Source organism: Elephas maximus, chromosome X (assembly GCF_024166365.1).
Source record: "Elephas maximus indicus isolate mEleMax1 chromosome X, mEleMax1 primary haplotype, whole genome shotgun sequence".
Lineage (NCBI taxonomy): Eukaryota > Metazoa > Chordata > Mammalia > Proboscidea > Elephantidae > Elephas > Elephas maximus.
The window spans coordinates 158,041,821-158,059,785 of record NC_064846.1 but is presented as its reverse complement, the minus strand read 5'-3'; the positions used below and the strand labels follow the sequence as shown (position 1 = coordinate 158,059,785).

Sequence of the window (17,965 nt, the reverse complement as noted above, 5' to 3'; positions counted from 1 at the left end):
TAAAATTCACTTGGTGCTGAAATGCTACCAAGTATAATTTTATCCCCCCCACGTGTCTGTCAGTTTGTTGTACTGTGGGGGCTCGCGTGTTGCTGTGATGCTGGAAGCTATGCCACCGGTATTCAGATTCCAGCAGGGTCACCCATGGAGGACAGAGTTCAGCTGAGCTTCCAGACTAAGACAGACTAGGAAGAAGGACCCTTTTTATCAGCTGCTGCAGTCTGAAATTGATCGAACGTGCAATCAAGATGCATTGATAATTACGGGTGATTGGAATGCGAAAGTTGGAAACAAAGACGAAGGATCAGTAGTTGGAAAATATGGCCTTGGTGATAGGAACAATGCCGGAGATCGAACGATAGAATTTTGCAAGACCAATGAGTTCTTCATTGCAAATACCTTCTCTCACCAACGTAAACAGCAACTATACACATGGACCTTGCCAGATGGAACACACAGAAATCAAATAGACTACATCTGTGGAAAGAGATGATGGAAAAGCTCAATATTATCAGTCAAAACAAGGCCAGGGGCTGACTGTGAAACAGACCATCAATTGCTCATATGCAATTTCAGGCTGAAACTGAAGAAAATCAGAGCAAGTCCACGAGAGCCAAAATACGACCTTGAGTATATCCCACCTGAATTTAGAGACCATCTCAAGGATAGATTTGACACATTGAACATTAGTGACCGAAAACCAGATGAGTTCTGGAATGACATCAAGGACATCATCCATAAAGAAAGCAAGAGGTCATTGAAAAGACAGGAAAGAAAGAAAAGACCAAGATGGATGTCAGAGGAGACTCTGAAACTTTTTCTCGAATGTCAAGCAGATAAAGCAAAAGGAGCAATTGATGAAGTAAAAGAACTGAACAGAAGATTTCAAAGGGCCTCTCAAGAAGACAAAGTAAACTATTATAATGACATGTGCAAAGAGCTGGAGATGGAAAGCCAAAAGGGAAGAACACGCTTGGCATTTCTCAAGCTGAGAGAACTGAAGAAAAAATTCAAACCTCGAGTTGCAATAGTGAAGGATTCTATGGGGAAAATATTAAACGATGCAGGAAGCATCAAAAGAAAAAAAACAAAAAAAGAAGAAGATGGAAGGAATACACAGAGTCATTGTACCAAAAAGAATTAGTCGATGTTCAACCATTTCAAGAGGTGGCATATGATCAGGAACTGATGGTACTGAAGGAAGAAGTCCAAGCTGCTCTGAAGGCATTGGCGAAAAACAAGGCTCCAGGAATTGACGGGATTTCAATTGAGATGTTTCAACAAACAGATGCACTGCTGGAGGTGCTCACTCGTCTATGCCAAGAAATATGGAAGACAGCTTCCTGGCCAACTGACTGGAAGAGATCCATATTTATGCCTATTCCCAAGAAAGGTGATCCAACCGAATGTGGAAATTATAGAACAATATCATTAATATCACATGCAAGCAAAATTTTGCTGAAGATCATTCAAAAATGGCTGCAGCAGTATATCGACAGGGAACTGCCAGAAATTCAGGCTGGTTTCAGAAGAGGACGTGGAACCAGGGATATCTTTGCTGATGTCAGATGGTTCCTGGCTGAAAGCAGAGAATACCAGAAGGATGTTTACCTGTGTTTTATTGACTACGCAAAGGCATTGGACTGTGTGGATCATAACAGATTATGGATAACATTGTGAAGAATGGGAATTCCAGAACACTTAATTGTGCTCATGAGGAACCTTTACATAGATCAAGAGGCAGTTGTTTGGACAGAACAAGGGGATATTGATTGGTTTAAAGTCAGGAAAGGCGTGCGTCTGGGTTGTATTCTTTCACCATACCTATTCAATCTGTATGCTGAGCAAATAATGCGAGAAGCTGGACTATATGAAGAGGAGCGGGGCATCAGGATTGGAGGAAGACTCATTAACAACCTGCGTTATGGAGATGACATAACCTTGCTTGCTGAAAGTGAAGAGGACTTGAAGCACTTACTAATGAAGATCAAAGACCACAGCCTTCAGTATGGATTGCACCTCAACATAAAGAAAACAAAAATCCTCACAGCTGGACCAATGAGCAACATCATGATGAACGGAGAAAAGATTGAAGTTGTCAAGGATTTCATTTTACTTGGATCCACAATCAACAGCCATGGAAGCAGCAGTCAAGAAATCAAAAGATGCATTGCATTGGGCAAATCTGCTGCAAAGGACCCTTTTAAAGTGTTGAAGAGCAAAGATGCCACCTTGAAGACTAAGGTGCGCCAACCCAAGCCATAGTATTTTCAATCGCGTCATATGCATGTGAAAGCCGGACAGTGAATAAGGAAGACCAAAGAAGAATTGACGCCTTTGAATTGTGGTGTTGGCGAAGAATATTGAATATACTATGGACTGCTAAAAGAACGAACAGACCTGTGTTGGAAGAAGTACAACCAGAATGCTCCTTAGGAGCAACGATGGCGAGACTGCGTCTTACATAATTTGGACATGTTGTCAAGAGGGATCAGTCCCTGGAGAAGGACATCATGCTTGGCAGAGTACAGGGTCAGCGGAAAAGAAGAAGACCCACAACGAGGTGTATTGACACAGTGGCTGCAACAATGAGCTCAAGCATAACAATGATTGTAAGGATGGCTCAGGACTGGGCAGTGTTTCGTTCTGTTATGCATACAGTCGCTATGAGTTGGAACCGACTCGACCGCACGTAACGACGACAACATAAGTTCATCCTTTTCAGAAGTTTTAGAAAGTACCACAAGCTCTTAAATCAGGATTGTCTTTTGTTAAACCATTTAGTACTATATACTCACCTGTACGTAGAGTGGAGCTCTGGTGGCGCAGTGGTTAAGAGCTCAGCTGCTATCCAAAGGGTCAATAGTTCAAATCCACCAGTTGCTTCTGGAAATTTTATGGGGCAGTTCTACTCTGTCGTACAGAGTCGCTATGAGATGGAATGGACTCATGGCTAGGGATTTGATGTTTGGTTTATATGTAGAGGAAATGCATGATTTTGTGAGCTTTCCGATTGTATGTGTTCTAGAAAATGCTTTCATTGTCTAAAGTATATGTCATAAAACCAGAATGCCACCTGATACTGACGTCCAGGAAATAATTTTTTTAAAGCCTTAAAAGATATATATATATAATATATAAACAAACAACAACAACAAAAAAAAACCCAAAGCCAGTGCCGTTGAGTCAATTCCAACTCATAGCGACCCTATAGGACAGGGTAGAACTGCCCCATAGAGTTTCCAAGGAGCGGCTGGAGGATTCGAATTGCCGACCCTTTGGTTAGCAGCCATAGTACTTAACCACTACGCCACCAGGGTTTCCATATATATATATATATATATATATATATATATATGTATTTCATCCTTTTAGCAGGGGGAGTCGCTGAAGTTTTTGAATTGGAAAATGACTTGATTAAAGAGTGTTTTTGAGATCTGGCAATGTTATACTGGATGAACTGATGCCAGGGGAAGCAGCTAGATAAGCATCAGGGCAAGCTATACAGTGACAGTGGGATCAGAAATGAAAGAAGAGAACAAGAACTATTTTGAATGAACAAATTATTTGTCTCACTAACTGGCAAGAGATTAAGTTGGGAAGTCCTCAGAGATAGTTTAAAGACTGGAAAAACGGTGGTAGAAATAGAGATGTAAGTTGCTTAGTGCGAAGGATTGTCGAGGAAGCAATTGAATCTGGTGATGCTTATCACTGAAGATCTTAAAAACAAAAAGCAATGTTGGTAACGTGAGAGGACTGAACACTAGATTAAAAGTAATGTCTTCTGTTCAAATTATCATTCCTGTATATGAGTAAGCAAAAGGATGTTCAATTTCTGCAGGTTTAATTTCCTAATCTGGTTTTATGTCCTCACATATTTGCACATGTTGATCTTTGTTCTTCACAGAAAATAGTGACATCAGAACTCTTAAGTTGCTGTGAACACAAGTGTTTTGTTTTTAGATAAGACTACATGTTTTATATATAAAATGATTTTTTATATCAGGTATAATTTCCTGGCGTAGGAATAGAGTCACCCTCTATACAAGGAATGTATTTTAAGTGGTTTCAAGATTTTGAATACCAAATATAGTAATTTGCATATTCTCTTTCTATTTTTGCATCTTATATTAGATTTTTTATGTATTTACCTTCCTTCAGCTTTCTCCTGCAATATTGTTGCTTAAGTGAAAACTTACGCATCCTTAAGAATATCTCTCAGATGTCCTCATTTTGGAAATTTTTGGATCTTCCATTATTTTTGGAACCCCTTTCTGGAACTCTGATCGTGTTCATTCCTCTTCCCTGCAGATGGTAGAACACAGTACAGGTTAATGAAAAAGTCAGGGACACATGCAGGAGTAATGATTTCAAACTTGCCTGTTGATTGTTTTAAGGCATAATATTATATTGACAAAATCGTGTATATTTTAATGTTTCAGTGACAAAAATGATGATTTTCTCCATAGTAAATTTGTGAGGCTTAGATCTTGGCTCAAAGTTTACATGTATATATATATATACACATTTATATACATACATATATAAAAGAGGGAGAGAAGCATTTTAGAAGTGTTGGAGAAAATGTCCAGAGAGGGGATTGAAAAGGGATTGACAAAGAGATAAGAGACCCAGGAGAGAGTGATATGTACATACCAATGAAGAATGAAAGAAAAAGAAGATAGTATAGAGAGGTTATAAGGTAACTCAAGTTACGTTAATAAAGTTTGAGAGTATAATAAGAACATGTGTGGCCTGGTACCAGACCCTATCAGCAACCAGGCAGCTTTTGGGACTATGACTCTTTTCTTCCTTCAATGGCTACATAATCTCTGTTATGGGGCTTTGCTTTTCTTTGCACACTTGTTCTAAGCATGTTCCTCTACTTGCTTATAGTTTCTGCTCTGTCATAATTTCAGCCAGAATGTAGCCCACTATGGCCTCTCATCTCCCTCTTTGATATGATCAAGGCCTTTAAGTTTTTGCTAATTGCCTCATTTATAGAGGCTGATCCCAGCTATAGCCTGGCCAATCACTTATGAAGTGGCCTGGATAATCTTGAAAAAGATAGTTTCAAGTGTGTGGTAGAGGTAAAATTCAAATACTAGTGGATAAAGGGGTGCAATGGAGGTAAGGAAATAAAGGTAAGAGGCTTAGCTATGAAGGGAGTGACAGACGAGTGCGGAACACAAGATCAAAGAAATCAAGGAAAGATTTTTTTCTTAAAGGGCAGAGGTTTGAACATAGGAGTTAATGAATAAGAAGTGGTTGAAACAGAGTGACTATTGTTTGATTGATGCAGTGTTAAGATGGCCAAAGATGGGATTCCAGAGCACAGAAAGATATGTTAGCTTTGTATACAGAGAAGGAAAGCTCTACCTCAGAAATGGAGTTAAAGAAGGAATGGAATGCAGATAAGTTTGAAAGTAGTGGAACAGGTGTGAGTGAATTTATGCCTTTTTTATGAAACAGACGGCAAGGAAATCTGCTGAGAAGAGGTCAGTAATTGCTGGGGTAAATTCAAGTGGGAACCTAACAACTAGGAATATGATGAGATGATCTTTTTTCCACTGCAGTTCACACATAGATTGAGGAAAGGTGAATGGTTGAACTCGTACAGAGTGAAAATGGACTTAACTTTCTACATGGTTGGAGTTAATGCTTGCTTTTTTTGTTTGTTCATTTGTTTGTTGGTTCAACTGTTTTCATTCTGGTCTTTAATATTTTTCTTTTGTAGGTCTTGATGATTGTTTGCAGCAGTATATTAAGAACTTTGAGAGGGAGAAGATCAGTGGGGACCAGCTGCTACGTATTACACACCAGGAGCTGGAAGACCTGGGGGTCAGCCGTATTGGCCATCAGGAACTGATCTTAGAAGCAGTTGACCTTCTGTGTGCACTGGTAAGGATATAAAACTGTTGAAAAGGGAAACCTTTTGTGTTGTTTTCCTGCCTTTTTTTTTAAAAAAATTTATTTTTCCTTTATTTCTTTCTTCCTTTTCCTTTTCCTTCTCTCTCTCTGTTTTAGTCATTTAAATGCAGGTAGAAAAAAAAATCCCCTAATTCTCAATCAACTGGGTGAGGTATTTTCCTCCTTCCTTGTATCTGGTATATTCTCTAGTGCTAAATTACAAATTAAAGAAAATTACAACTCAGCTGGTGACATTACATTTAGGTTCTTGAAAAACTTATGTTAAAGATCATCAAGGGAGTTTTCACAGCAGCATTTGGAATTGTATACAGCCAGTTATAAAGTCCATTCCCTTCCCAAAGTCTTAGTATCACAAATACTAATAAATCTAATTTTAGAAAAAAAACAAAAAAACCAAACCCAGTGCCGTCGAGTTGATTCCAACTCATAGTGACCCTATAGGACAGAGTAGAGCTGCCCCATAGAGTTTCCAAGGAGCGCCTGGCGGATTCGAATTGCCAACCCTTTGGTTAGCAGCCATAGCACTTAACCACTATGCCACCAGGGTTTCCATTTTAGAAAAAGCATCCCTAAAATAATCAAATTATTTGAGTGTTCTTTATGTACACATCCAATAAAAATTAAATGTTGTAGATTACATGGTTACTTTTGTGTATTAAAAGAGCAATGCCTAGTTATACAAAAGAAATCAATGTCAAAGTAATCTTCCTGCAAGATTCTGATAGTACATTAGATATTCTGATTAGAATATACATTTTTTCTTTTACGTTAGGTAAGCTGACATTAACCTGATGGATTTTTAAAAAATTTCTTCCAGATATTTGTTAGGGGACCAGAGATACAGAGAAAAAGAATATGAACTTTGTCATGTGAGAATCTGGGTTTGAATCTTGGCTCAGTCAATTACTGAATATTGGGAGCAAATAATTTCACCATAGCCTTAGTTCTTTTATTTAAATGGGAGCTAATAACAGCTACCTCTTGATGTTGTTGTGGAAAGTAAATGAGGTGACGTTTGTATAGTGTCTAATTCAGTACCTGGTACATAGTAGTCATTCAATAAATGGTAACTATTTTTAAGATGATGATTAATTAGAAAGCAGCAGATAATTAAACACAACTCAATTCAAGAATCAGTTAATATACTCAGTATTGTGTTATTCCTGTCGTGTCAGATGCGGGTAAGCCCTAGTTCCTGCCCTCTTGAAACCCTTAGTAGGGGGCCGTGACATAACAAGTAATCAATCACAATACTGTAGGATACTTAACTAAAATAAAAGTATGAGCTAAGTATTATTGGAGTAAGGAAGAGAAAATAACTAGCTTTGACAAAGATAGATGAGTTCATATTAAGGAGGTGATATTTAAGCAGCTTAATGGAGGAATCGACTCAGCGGCAACGGGTTTGGTTTTTGGTTTAATGGAGGATGAGCAGGTGTTTGGTAGGTGGAGGAAGGTGGGGGAAGTGATTCCAGGTAGATAAAACAACATGTACACAGGTACCCAGAATAAAGAGCATGCATGACATATTTTAAAAATAGCGAGCTATTTGGGGTGATAAAAATAACTGGAAAACTGTGGCAGGAAATTAGGCTTCAAAAGATAGAATGGGGGCAGACAGTAAAGTGCCTTTAACACCTTTAAGAGAAGTTTGTTCTTCCTAGTGTCAGCGTCAGAGACCCATCCCAGAATGATCAAATACTTGTTTTAAAAAGATAGCTTTGGTGAGAAGGGTGAAATAGAGTAGGCATAAACTAGAGACAGGGAGAATGATTAGGAAATATTTGAAATCATGTGAGCAGTGAGTAGGCCCTAAATTAAGGTTGTGGCATTAGGAGTAGAGAGGATCTGGTAAATATGGGAGAAATTGAGAAAGAGTCTATCTTTTCAGGCTTCAGAGGTAGAATACATGATTCTGTAATACCCAAGATAGGCAATAACAACAAGAGTAGATTTAGGTGGGAATAGAAGTTTAGTTTTAGGTTTGTTGAGTTTGAGGTATCTGTGTGCTGTTCAGAAGAGATACTCATTAGACAGGCAAACATATAAGTTTGGAGCTCAGAAGCAGCTGAAGATATAGAAATTGAATCCATACAAAGAGAGATCACCTAGGGAGGGCCTGTAGAATATAAAGAATAAAGGGTGCAGCTTGACATTCGACTTGGAAAGGAGGAAGAAGAGCCTGCAGAGGAGGCTTACGGAGTAGTCAGGTAAGCACGAAGACAACTAAGGAAGAGTTGTCACAAAAGCATAGGGGAATGTGTTTTTCATTACGGAGCATCAATAATGTCATTATAAATTTCACCAAAAGCCAATAGGATAAATAAGGAAAACAAAAACACCTGACTGCAATCAGTTTCCAAAGGAGAGTATAATCCAAAACCATATTGGTTGAATAGCACTTCCCACGTACACTTTTAGTCTTAACCTTAATTGTCGTTTTCTCGAAGAGCTATTACCTGATCACTCCTTTATCCTTGTCTGGTCTAAAATTAGGCCCCCACTGTTATTCTCTCTCTTAACGTTCATTTCATTTTGTAATTATATATTTATATGTGTGTTTATAAGTTTAATGTCTGTTTCTTCCACTAGACTGTAAGGTATGTGAGAAAAGTGACTGTGCTTATTGAACACCTAGTGTGTAGCACAAATGACTGGCAGTAGTGGATGTTCAATAAATATTGTTTGAAAGTGGGAATGAAGGAGACTCACCACATTTTACACGTGATAGTTTGGGAATCTTATTTCCCTATTCCTGAAATAAGATAAATCAGTTCATACTAAATCACATACTTGTATTCTGTCCCTTATCTGAATCAGGTCTCAGAAACCATTCCTGAAATAAAAGATAGTACTCAGGTGAGGTAGGGCCCACAGTGTTTTTAGCCTACTGGTCTCCAAATCCAACTCAAGAGTAGCCATGAAGGTGCAATAGAGGTAGCTTAGAGATGGGCATCTGATCTGGCAGTGCCTCGTTTGCCACATCTTCTTTAATAGTAGTAGTTGGGTATATCAGAGCTCACAGGCTAGGGAGTGTGTTTCCTAAGCAGGGCTCCTCATAGATGAACCACTTATGTGCTGGGCCTTCCACACTGCCAGTTTGAGGAAGGAAAGGATTTTGATGATTGAAATCGAGACCTGTAGGCTTTGGAGTTTAGCCCATAAACAAAGCTCTCCTGACCTAAACTTATTTAAAAGGTGGCATCATAGATATGTCTTGACCATTTCAGTTTGAGCCATGCAGCTGTTGTAACTCCTTTCATTTGTTGAGCTTGAATTCCTCCACAGATCAGGGGTTAAGCACCATAGTGTTGTTTCATTTTCTTGGGAAAACATTCCATAGTTGAACTCTTCTGGAAGTTAACACAGAAAAAAAAAAAATCAAAAACACTGAATTCATTTTTTATGCTTTTATTCGGCAATAAATTGGGACACATTCCCCAAAGATGTCAAATATTAAATTACGTTTTCACCACTTCCTAATGGCTATGCATCAGCAAGTTAGAAGTGTGGGTGTCTTCTAGTTTATGCAGTGGGTGTTTTCCAGTGAATATAAAGCAAATTTCTGAGCAGTGAGTTCTGATTTACTTCTAAATGCCATTAGAAAATCAGGAGGTGAGATGCCTCATCAGCAAGCTCAGTTGACTTGACCAGGAGCTGTACTGTTGGGAATGAGAACTATGTCTTGTCTCTCTGAAACTGTAACGACTCTACTGGCTTTTATACTTTCTCTCAACATCTACTTTATTTCTTCTTTCAACACCTAGATATTCGTCTACTACCATGCTCAAACAGTGCTGCCACAGGGGATACAAAGAAGGGAAAGACATAGTATGTGCTCTTAAGATGTGTACAGTCCACTAAGGAAGACAACAGTCATTAAAAGACAGCACAGATTTAAATAAAATTCCAGGGGGCATGCAGAAGGAAATGGTCAACACTGCTGAGGGATTCAGGGAGTATAGATGAGATTTGAATTAGGTCTTGGAGGATAAGTAGATGTTTGACCGAGAGAAAAACTAAGGAAATGTCATCTGGGCAGAAGAAATAACGTGCAAAGACAGAATTGTGAGAGAGTGTGGAGTGTTCAGATAAAAATGAGAAATTTGATTTGGCTGGTGCAGAGCGTATCATATTGTATTATGATTCTTTGCTCAGATTCTTGAGTCCTCCAATATATGGTGGGCTCCTCAAAGGAAGACACCTTTGGCCAATTTGTAGTTTTTTCTTCAGCGCTCAACCCAATCTTTAGCACGCGGAGAATGGTAAACTAATGTTGTCTGACTGAATGAAACTGTCTTCCTTTTTCCAGAGAATTCGAAAATTTTCCCGTGGCTACACAGCCTCTGACTTTGAAGTTTCTGTTTTTAGTATAAGGAAGACACAGAAAAGTTACCAAATTCCTCTTGTTTTTTCAAACTATGCTGTAGATATTTTCATCTGGCTTGTCTTGAAGTTTGTCCTGATGGGGAATAAATATTATGGCAGCTGGTGAAAATCAAAGGTTTATTTAGTCACTTGTTCATTCATGCAACATATATTATTAAGCATCAGCTCTGTTGTTTGCACCATGTTATCCTGTTCATGATTTAGAGGTGTATTAACTCTTTCAAGCTAAATGTAGAGAGCAAAGTATATTAACTGAACGAGTAAAAGCATAAATAAAATATATAGAGTTTCATGTATAGCCCTTAATTTATGTTCTGGCGATGTATCTTTTAGTGGGAAGTATAAGTAAATCATTTATGACAGGAAAAGAACAGTTTTCATTTCATTCTACGTGCACTTTTCATATAATAGACATTTTGCATGAAAATTTTGATGTTTGCAATTGCTAGGTGTTGTTTCTTTGCAACATAATTGCTTGGCTCATTCATTGCAAAATAATTTCTTTTCTTAAAAAAATTCATTAAAGAAAGCCTTTTAGGACTCACTCATTTGTAAAGCAAACGTATTATAAACTTAAACACCTGCTACATGATGCATTCAAATGAAGAGCTTTGAATAAAATAGCATTGCATTGTAAACTATGTGCTGCCAATACTGAATACTTTTACTTAAGCGTTTAGTAAGAATTTGCCATTAGTGAGAATATTTTAGGAGCCCTGGTGGCACAGTGGTTAAAGCATTCAGCTGCTAACAAAACGGTCAACAGTTTGAACCCGCCAGCTGCTCTGCAGGAGAAAGCTGTGGCAGTCTGCTTCCATAAAGATTTACAGCCTTGGAAACCCTCTGGGGCAGTTCTGCCCTGTCCTTTGGGGTTGCTATGAGTCGGAATCAACTTGACAGCAATGGCTTGATTTTTGGTTTTGGAGGATATTTGTAAAATGTTAAATGTATTCTGTCATTTCTTTCTTTCATATGCTTTTGCATGCATAAAACTGAAAGAGAAAACCAGTATGAACTCAGCATTAATTCATGAAGACGAGACTGGCTGTATTGAATCAGCCTAGAGTCATGACTTGTTCCTGATAGACAGGTAATGGACAGGTATATGAACAAATATGAACATATAGGACAAAGAAAGCAGTTAAGCACGTTTCATGCCCAAACTTTTGTTTCCTTGATATAGTCTTCCCTGTACCAATAGTAATGCCTAGTTTTCCCACGAATAGCTAATAAAAAGTAAATATGTAAGGAAGAAACCTGCATTTTTTGAAAAGTCAAGATAGTACCTCTCATCTGTATAAAAACAAAAACCAAACCCACTGCCATCGAGTTAATTCTGACTCATAGCGACTCTATAGGTCAGAGTAAAACTGCCCCCATAGGGTTTCCAAGGCTGTAAATCTTCATGGAAGCAGACTGCGACATCTTTCTCCAGCGCTGCAGCTGGTGGGTTCCAATGCTAGCCTTTTGGTTAGCAGGTGAGCACTTTAACCACTGTGCCACTAGGGCTCCTCTCATCTGTATAACCCTGCCCAAAAGCAAATGGGTGCTTCATCTACTTGTAGATTTTTAAAATGGCAGACAAGGCAGTATGACTTAGTGAGTTACAACAAACCATCTATTTTCATGAAAGAAATAGCAGGAAGGTATCTATGCTGGCAGTAATTGATTATGAGCTACTTAAAATTGACAATTTGAGTGATAAAAATTAACTTGAGAGGTCAATTAATCCATCCCTTTTATTAAAATAGAACCACATAAAAAAAATTTTTTTTAACCACATAGACACTGTTAAATGTGGATGAGTTTCTAATCTATTTTTATACTCTTAAAGAAAAAAAAACTTCCAGGTTATCATTGGTGACTGGTTGTTAACTGGGACAAATTTGAACAGTTTCTCTTTCCATCCTTTGCTATGTATCTTTTCTCTCTTCTTACCATTGCATTCCTCTGTCTTCCCCATTTTTTACCTCTACTCCACATAGCATATTTCTCTAGTAGGTTTCCTAGTCAGGAGGTCTTCTTAGAATATCCTTCCAGGTGTTGTCCAGAGCTTTTTCTATTCCCTAATTCTTTGTCCACCATTCTTTAACTCAAGAAAAAATCTAAGCAGTATCACAATGTGCTGACTATAACATATTGAGTAAATACTGGACTTAACTGACTTTTGCTTCAGTCCTTCACAACAGAACTCAATGATGTTTGAAGTAAAAGGTATAGATGGCTTTTCAGCCAACCCTTGCAAAACTTAGGGGATCCAAACCAAGCTTAAGGACACTTTAGACCTATAACAGCGTGAGATCTCTTAAAATCAACACGAGATATTTGGAGAAAGTTATCATATGAACTATTAGACTTCTTGAAATCTGCATTTACACAGAAGACATTTAGCTTATTTATCGATTCTTAGAGCTAGATTCTGAGAGGGACACGAGACAATGTAAAATAGAACCCTTCAGTCTTAGTAGGTAGAAGGACACGGCATACAAATGTGAAATTCTGGGGTAAAATATAAGGAAATATTTGATTTAGTTCTAAAATGAGAAATACTGCAAGTGTGCTACCAAAGTTCAGAGCAAGGGAGAATCGTTATTGGCTGGATAGAACCCTGATGCCAGCTGGAGTTGTAGAACCTTTTGTGTACCGTTAGCTAAAAAAAAAAAAAGGTAGGAAATTGATGAAAACCAAAACAGAACAATAGACAAAATTTACCTTATCTTTTTATAAAGGTATGACTACTACTCACAGGGCTGTTGGTTTTGACCTTAGCCATAAGTTCACAGACCTATTTTAAACTTACTCTGTTGACTTGAGATTTTGTTAATTTTCAGAACATAGTATGTTCTGGCATACAGTAGGTGCTCAAAAGTAGAATAGAATAGAAACTTAATATCCATGCTCTTTTGGATTCCAGTTACCATTGTTCACCACTAATAATATGATCCCATTTTCATAGATTCACATGGCAACAGGAGACTTTAGAAATCATCTAGTCAAAATTTACTTAGTTCACAAATAAACTGAGATGCCTATAGTAATGAACTGAGAGGTAAGTTCACACAAGAAGGTAGTGACACAAATGAGTTAGGAAGTCCTGTCTATTTCAGAATCAAGATGTTTTTCCTTACATTCAGAAGTCTAATATAGTAATTATATTTTCTCCAAAAAGAACGAAGGGCAGGAGAACTTTCCAGGAAAAGAGGAGAGCCAAGGACTGACAGCATCTCTAGGATAGCAGATATAATTTGAGAAATGGTTTGTTTTATCACAATATTCAGTTTATTTTAAAATTGGAAGGATTATTAAATGCATGAGAAGTTAATCTCAGAAGAGTGCATAGTCAACAAAGTTTGACGAAAATAGATTTAAGTGATTCAAAATCTTCCAAATCAGAAAATTGAGACCTAAAAATAAATTGTTTATTCAACTGCCCCCCCCCCACTTTCCCCCCAGTGGGAAAAGATATTGACATACATAAGATTGATCATTTGGCATCCTATGTAATGTGTGGTTGGTGCAGATGGGTAACGCACTCTGCTGCTAACTGAAAGGTTGGAGGTTTGAGTCCACCCAGAGGCGCCTTGGAAGAAAGACCTGGTGATCTACTTCCGAAAAATCAGCCACTGACAACCCTATGGAGCATAGTTCTACTCTGACACACTTGGGGTCGCCATGAGTCAGAATCGACTCGGGCAACTGGTAGTGTGTGGTTAAGATATAGTAATGCAGAGTGCTCGGGCAGGAGTGGGAACGTGGTAACGATACGAAGTTAAGGAATGGAGAAGCGTGAGTTGTAAAAATTTTGAATAAAACTTTAGGAAAAAATTTTAATCTAAGACTTTGGCAAAGGAAATATTGAACTTTCTGCTCAGGAACTTCAGAGTAAAAACTGCAGATCTGAAAACAAAATGAATTATGTGTAATTATTGAAAAACAAACCTGAAGATAACTACTGAGTCATATTAAAAATAATTTTAGTATGTCTTGAATTTTGAAAGTTCAAAGCATTTTTACTTTCCTTTCAGATTTTTATTTATAAAAAAGATTCGTATTATTTTTACCTTTTCTAATAAAATATTTGAGATGAAATTTTAATGTTATATGGAGAGAAATAAATTAATCTTTTATGGAGACTAATGGATGCAGAGTGAAAGATCAGTGAACAGATTCATTTATTAGGTTTCTCTATTATAAGCTGTTATAATTAGAGCTTCTCTAAGAAACCGTTCATGGGAGAAAAGACCTGGTGATCTGCTCCCATAAAGATTACAGCCTAGGAAACCCTATGGGGCAGTTCTCGTCTGTCCTGTATGGTTGCTATGAGTCGGAATCAACTCGAAAGCACCTAACAACAACAAACTCTTACAAATTGTAACCAAGTGTTTCTTCATTAAAATCATAACAAAAATGCAAAATGCAAATGTGGTTTAACACAGAGAAAACTGTTCTAAAAATATTTCAAGGTCCTCAGAAGTATCACTGACATTTAGTGATATAATTATGAATTGTTCTTACCTAGTAATTAGAGAGTATCCTTAATAAACTTATAAAAGGAATTTCTTCATAATACAGTGACAAGCTGGATAAAATCTCTCAAATGTTTCATAGATAATCCATGATCAGATGCAATCGGAATCTGAATATGATGTTATTTGCACTAGCCAAAGTCTTTATGTCGAGAGAATGTTGCAATTCAAATTAAGCAGTGAATTCCAAATTTAATATACTATGTTTAGAAAAAAAAAAACTATGACTCCAAAAAAAAAAAAAAGAGTGGTCTTTTAGTAAAAATGTAAATTCTTAGTGAAGAACACTCAGACTTGTATCACTAATAAATCTTTAGTGGTAATATACCTCACACAACTTGGTGTTTAATATTTATGCATTCAAACCTTCCTTGTCCCCTTCCTTTTTTCTAAGTCCTCTCTTTTTTTAAACTACCACAGTAAAAAAGCAATCAAAATTTCATATGAAGTGGGTACCCAGTGGTTGTTGACTTAATATAGGTGAATACCATTTGGTTTTCTTTTTTCATTCCCCCAGTATTTTATCTTCCACTTTTCTTCATTTGTTGTCACCATCCTGCCTTGAACAGGAGTAGAATATAGATGCTGAAGAATGGCGTGGAAGCATCCCTGCGCAGGTGGCCTGGTGACTTGCAGTCTTATTCTGAACTCTGTCTAGTCTAAGTCCTGAGCTCTTTAAGCAAATCACAGTCTCCCTGTGCCTGAGTTTCCTCAACTATAAAAGGAGGGTAAATTCAACTTTGCCTCTAAGGTTCAATCAAATTATAACATTCTTTGAGTTTTATGATTTTCTATAAGATGGTGATACCTTTAATTTTATACATGATGGCAACACATGCTGCTAGCTGGTGTGATCAAGACCATGCTTAGAAGCAAGAGAGAATGAAGAAAACTAAAGATACAAGGGAAAGATTAGTCCAAAGGACTAATAGACCACATCTACCACAGCCTCCACCAGACTGAGTCGAGTACGACTAGATGGTGCCTGGCTACCACTACTGACTGCTGTGCCAGGGATCACAATAGAGGGTCCCAGACAGAGCTGGAGAAAATTGTAGAACAAAATTCTAACTGATATAAAAAGACCAGACTAACTGGCCTGACAGAGACTGGAGAAACCCTGAGAGTTTGGCCCCCGGACACCCTTTTAGCTCAGTAATGAAGTCACTCCCGAGGTTTACCCTTCAGCCGAAAATTAGACAGGCCCATAAACCAAAACGAGACTGAAGGGGCACACCAGGCCAGGGGCAAGGACTAGAAGGCAGGAGGGGACAGGAAAGCTGGTAATAGGGAATCCAAGCTCGAGAAGAGTGAGTGTTGACATATTGTGGAGTTGTTAACCAATGCCATATAACAGTATGTGTCCAAACCAAAACAAAAATCTAAGTGTTTAATGAGAAACTAGTTTGTTCTGTAAACCTTAATCTAAAGTACAAAAAAAAAGATATCCTTTGATCAGGTTAACCATCCTTTTTTAGGGGTGTTTTACAACACACAATTAGTGCTTTAAATTTTTGTCGTAGCTTACCAAATCCTTAAGGTTTATTTGAGACGACCCTACAATCTTTTCCTATTTGAATTTGGTAAAAAGACTTATATTTATATTTATCCATGTAACCTCTTCTTGCAGTAATTTATGGACAAAATATTTAGAGTGAAATAATATAACTAGAAGTTGAAAAGTGAGACCAAGGAAAAGAAGAAAACAAATACACTTACTAAAAAGTCACTGTGATTGCTTTAGGTGTGCTTCACATTTGGCTGTGAGCTTATTAGCAGTTACCTCAGAAATAAAAATAAATTTACTTAATTTATAATTTTAATTATGAAAATTATAAAAGAAACTCCTTAATGTGAATCTTTATGTAGAGGATGGGGCTTTGGGGATAGAAAAAGACATATTGTGTAGGTTTTATTTCTTACTTTTTTGTTTTATTATTGAGTTGTGGTTATTTTGCTCACTTCAGTGAAGAAAAACTGTTCCTAGTACCTACATTCATGACCATGCACATGCTAATAGATATATATACTCAAAAACAATAACTGATAATTAATTTCACAAGTAAATGAACTTAGGTATTGGTTTAAAAAGGAAAAAAAAAAACCACTCATGAATCTTTATAATCTTGCTGTCTTGGGTGGCATAGTTCCAAGATGTAATGTCCTCATCTTTCCGTGTTCATATCTTACTATAGTACTGAACAAATTTTATTGTTATTAGTTATCTGACATCTCTCCAAATGGACCGTGGTTTTCTCTAGGCCAGGAATCCTCTTATTCATTTGTAACTCTTAACACTAGTCCCATTGCCTGTACTTAAAAAAAATAAAATAAAATAGTACTCAGTAAATATTTTAACGAATGAATATAATATTGACTTTATGTTTTTTTTTCTCTCTTTTATATTCAGAATTATGGCTTGGAAACAGAAAATCTAAAAACTCTTTCTCACAAGTTGAATGCTTCTGCCAAAAATCTACAGAATTTTATAACGGGAAGGAGAAGGAGTGGCCATTATGATGGGAGGACAAGCCGAAAATTGCCAAATGACTTTCTGACCTCAGTTGTAGATCTGATTGGAGCAGCTAAGAGTTTGCTTGCCTGGTTGGACAGGTAAAATTTTTCACATTTCATTGGTAGCCCTTCCTCAGACACCATTTGGATATAACGTTCTTTCATGTTTTCTTGTAAAAGAATGTGTACGGTGCAGGAGTGGTAAATAATGAATGACTAGTCATGATTCACCATCATATAGGATGTTATCAGATAGCTATTCATCTTTTGTAAATTTTGTATCCAACCAATTAGCGCCTCAATAATTAAAAAAAAAAAATTAGCCCCTGACAATTAAAAAATACCTTTGCTGCTTTATAAGCCATTATATGGCTGTCGTAGCAGAATTTAGAGTACTACTTTGTCTTCTAATTTTTTGTATTCTTTTTATTAATTGGTTGTATTTAAGGAAGCGACCATTAGGAGTCTTTTTACTGTTTCAAATGTGTAATCAGACAGTGACATGTTCATAGCATGCATTGCAGGTCTCTTTGCCCTTGTTTTATTAATTCTGATTATTTACATTATACAGTCAGTTTGGATATTATAAACATACCTTTAGAACT

The 17,965-nt window shown here is 37.2% G+C and overlaps 1 protein-coding gene across 7 annotated transcripts in view; it reads left to right on the top strand.

The window, feature by feature from the left end:
- CNKSR2 (connector enhancer of kinase suppressor of Ras 2) overlaps nucleotides 1–17,965 on the top strand; it is a 276,951-nt gene that overhangs the window by 43,573 nt on the left and 215,413 nt on the right. For all 7 annotated transcript variants that reach the window (XM_049871591.1, XM_049871590.1, XM_049871589.1 and 4 more), the window contains exons 2-3: nucleotides 5,738–5,901; nucleotides 17,257–17,459. In XM_049871591.1, the coding sequence (XP_049727548.1) occupies nucleotides 5,738–5,901; nucleotides 17,257–17,459 (367 nt within the window). The remainder of the gene's footprint in view (nucleotides 1–5,737; nucleotides 5,902–17,256; nucleotides 17,460–17,965) is intronic.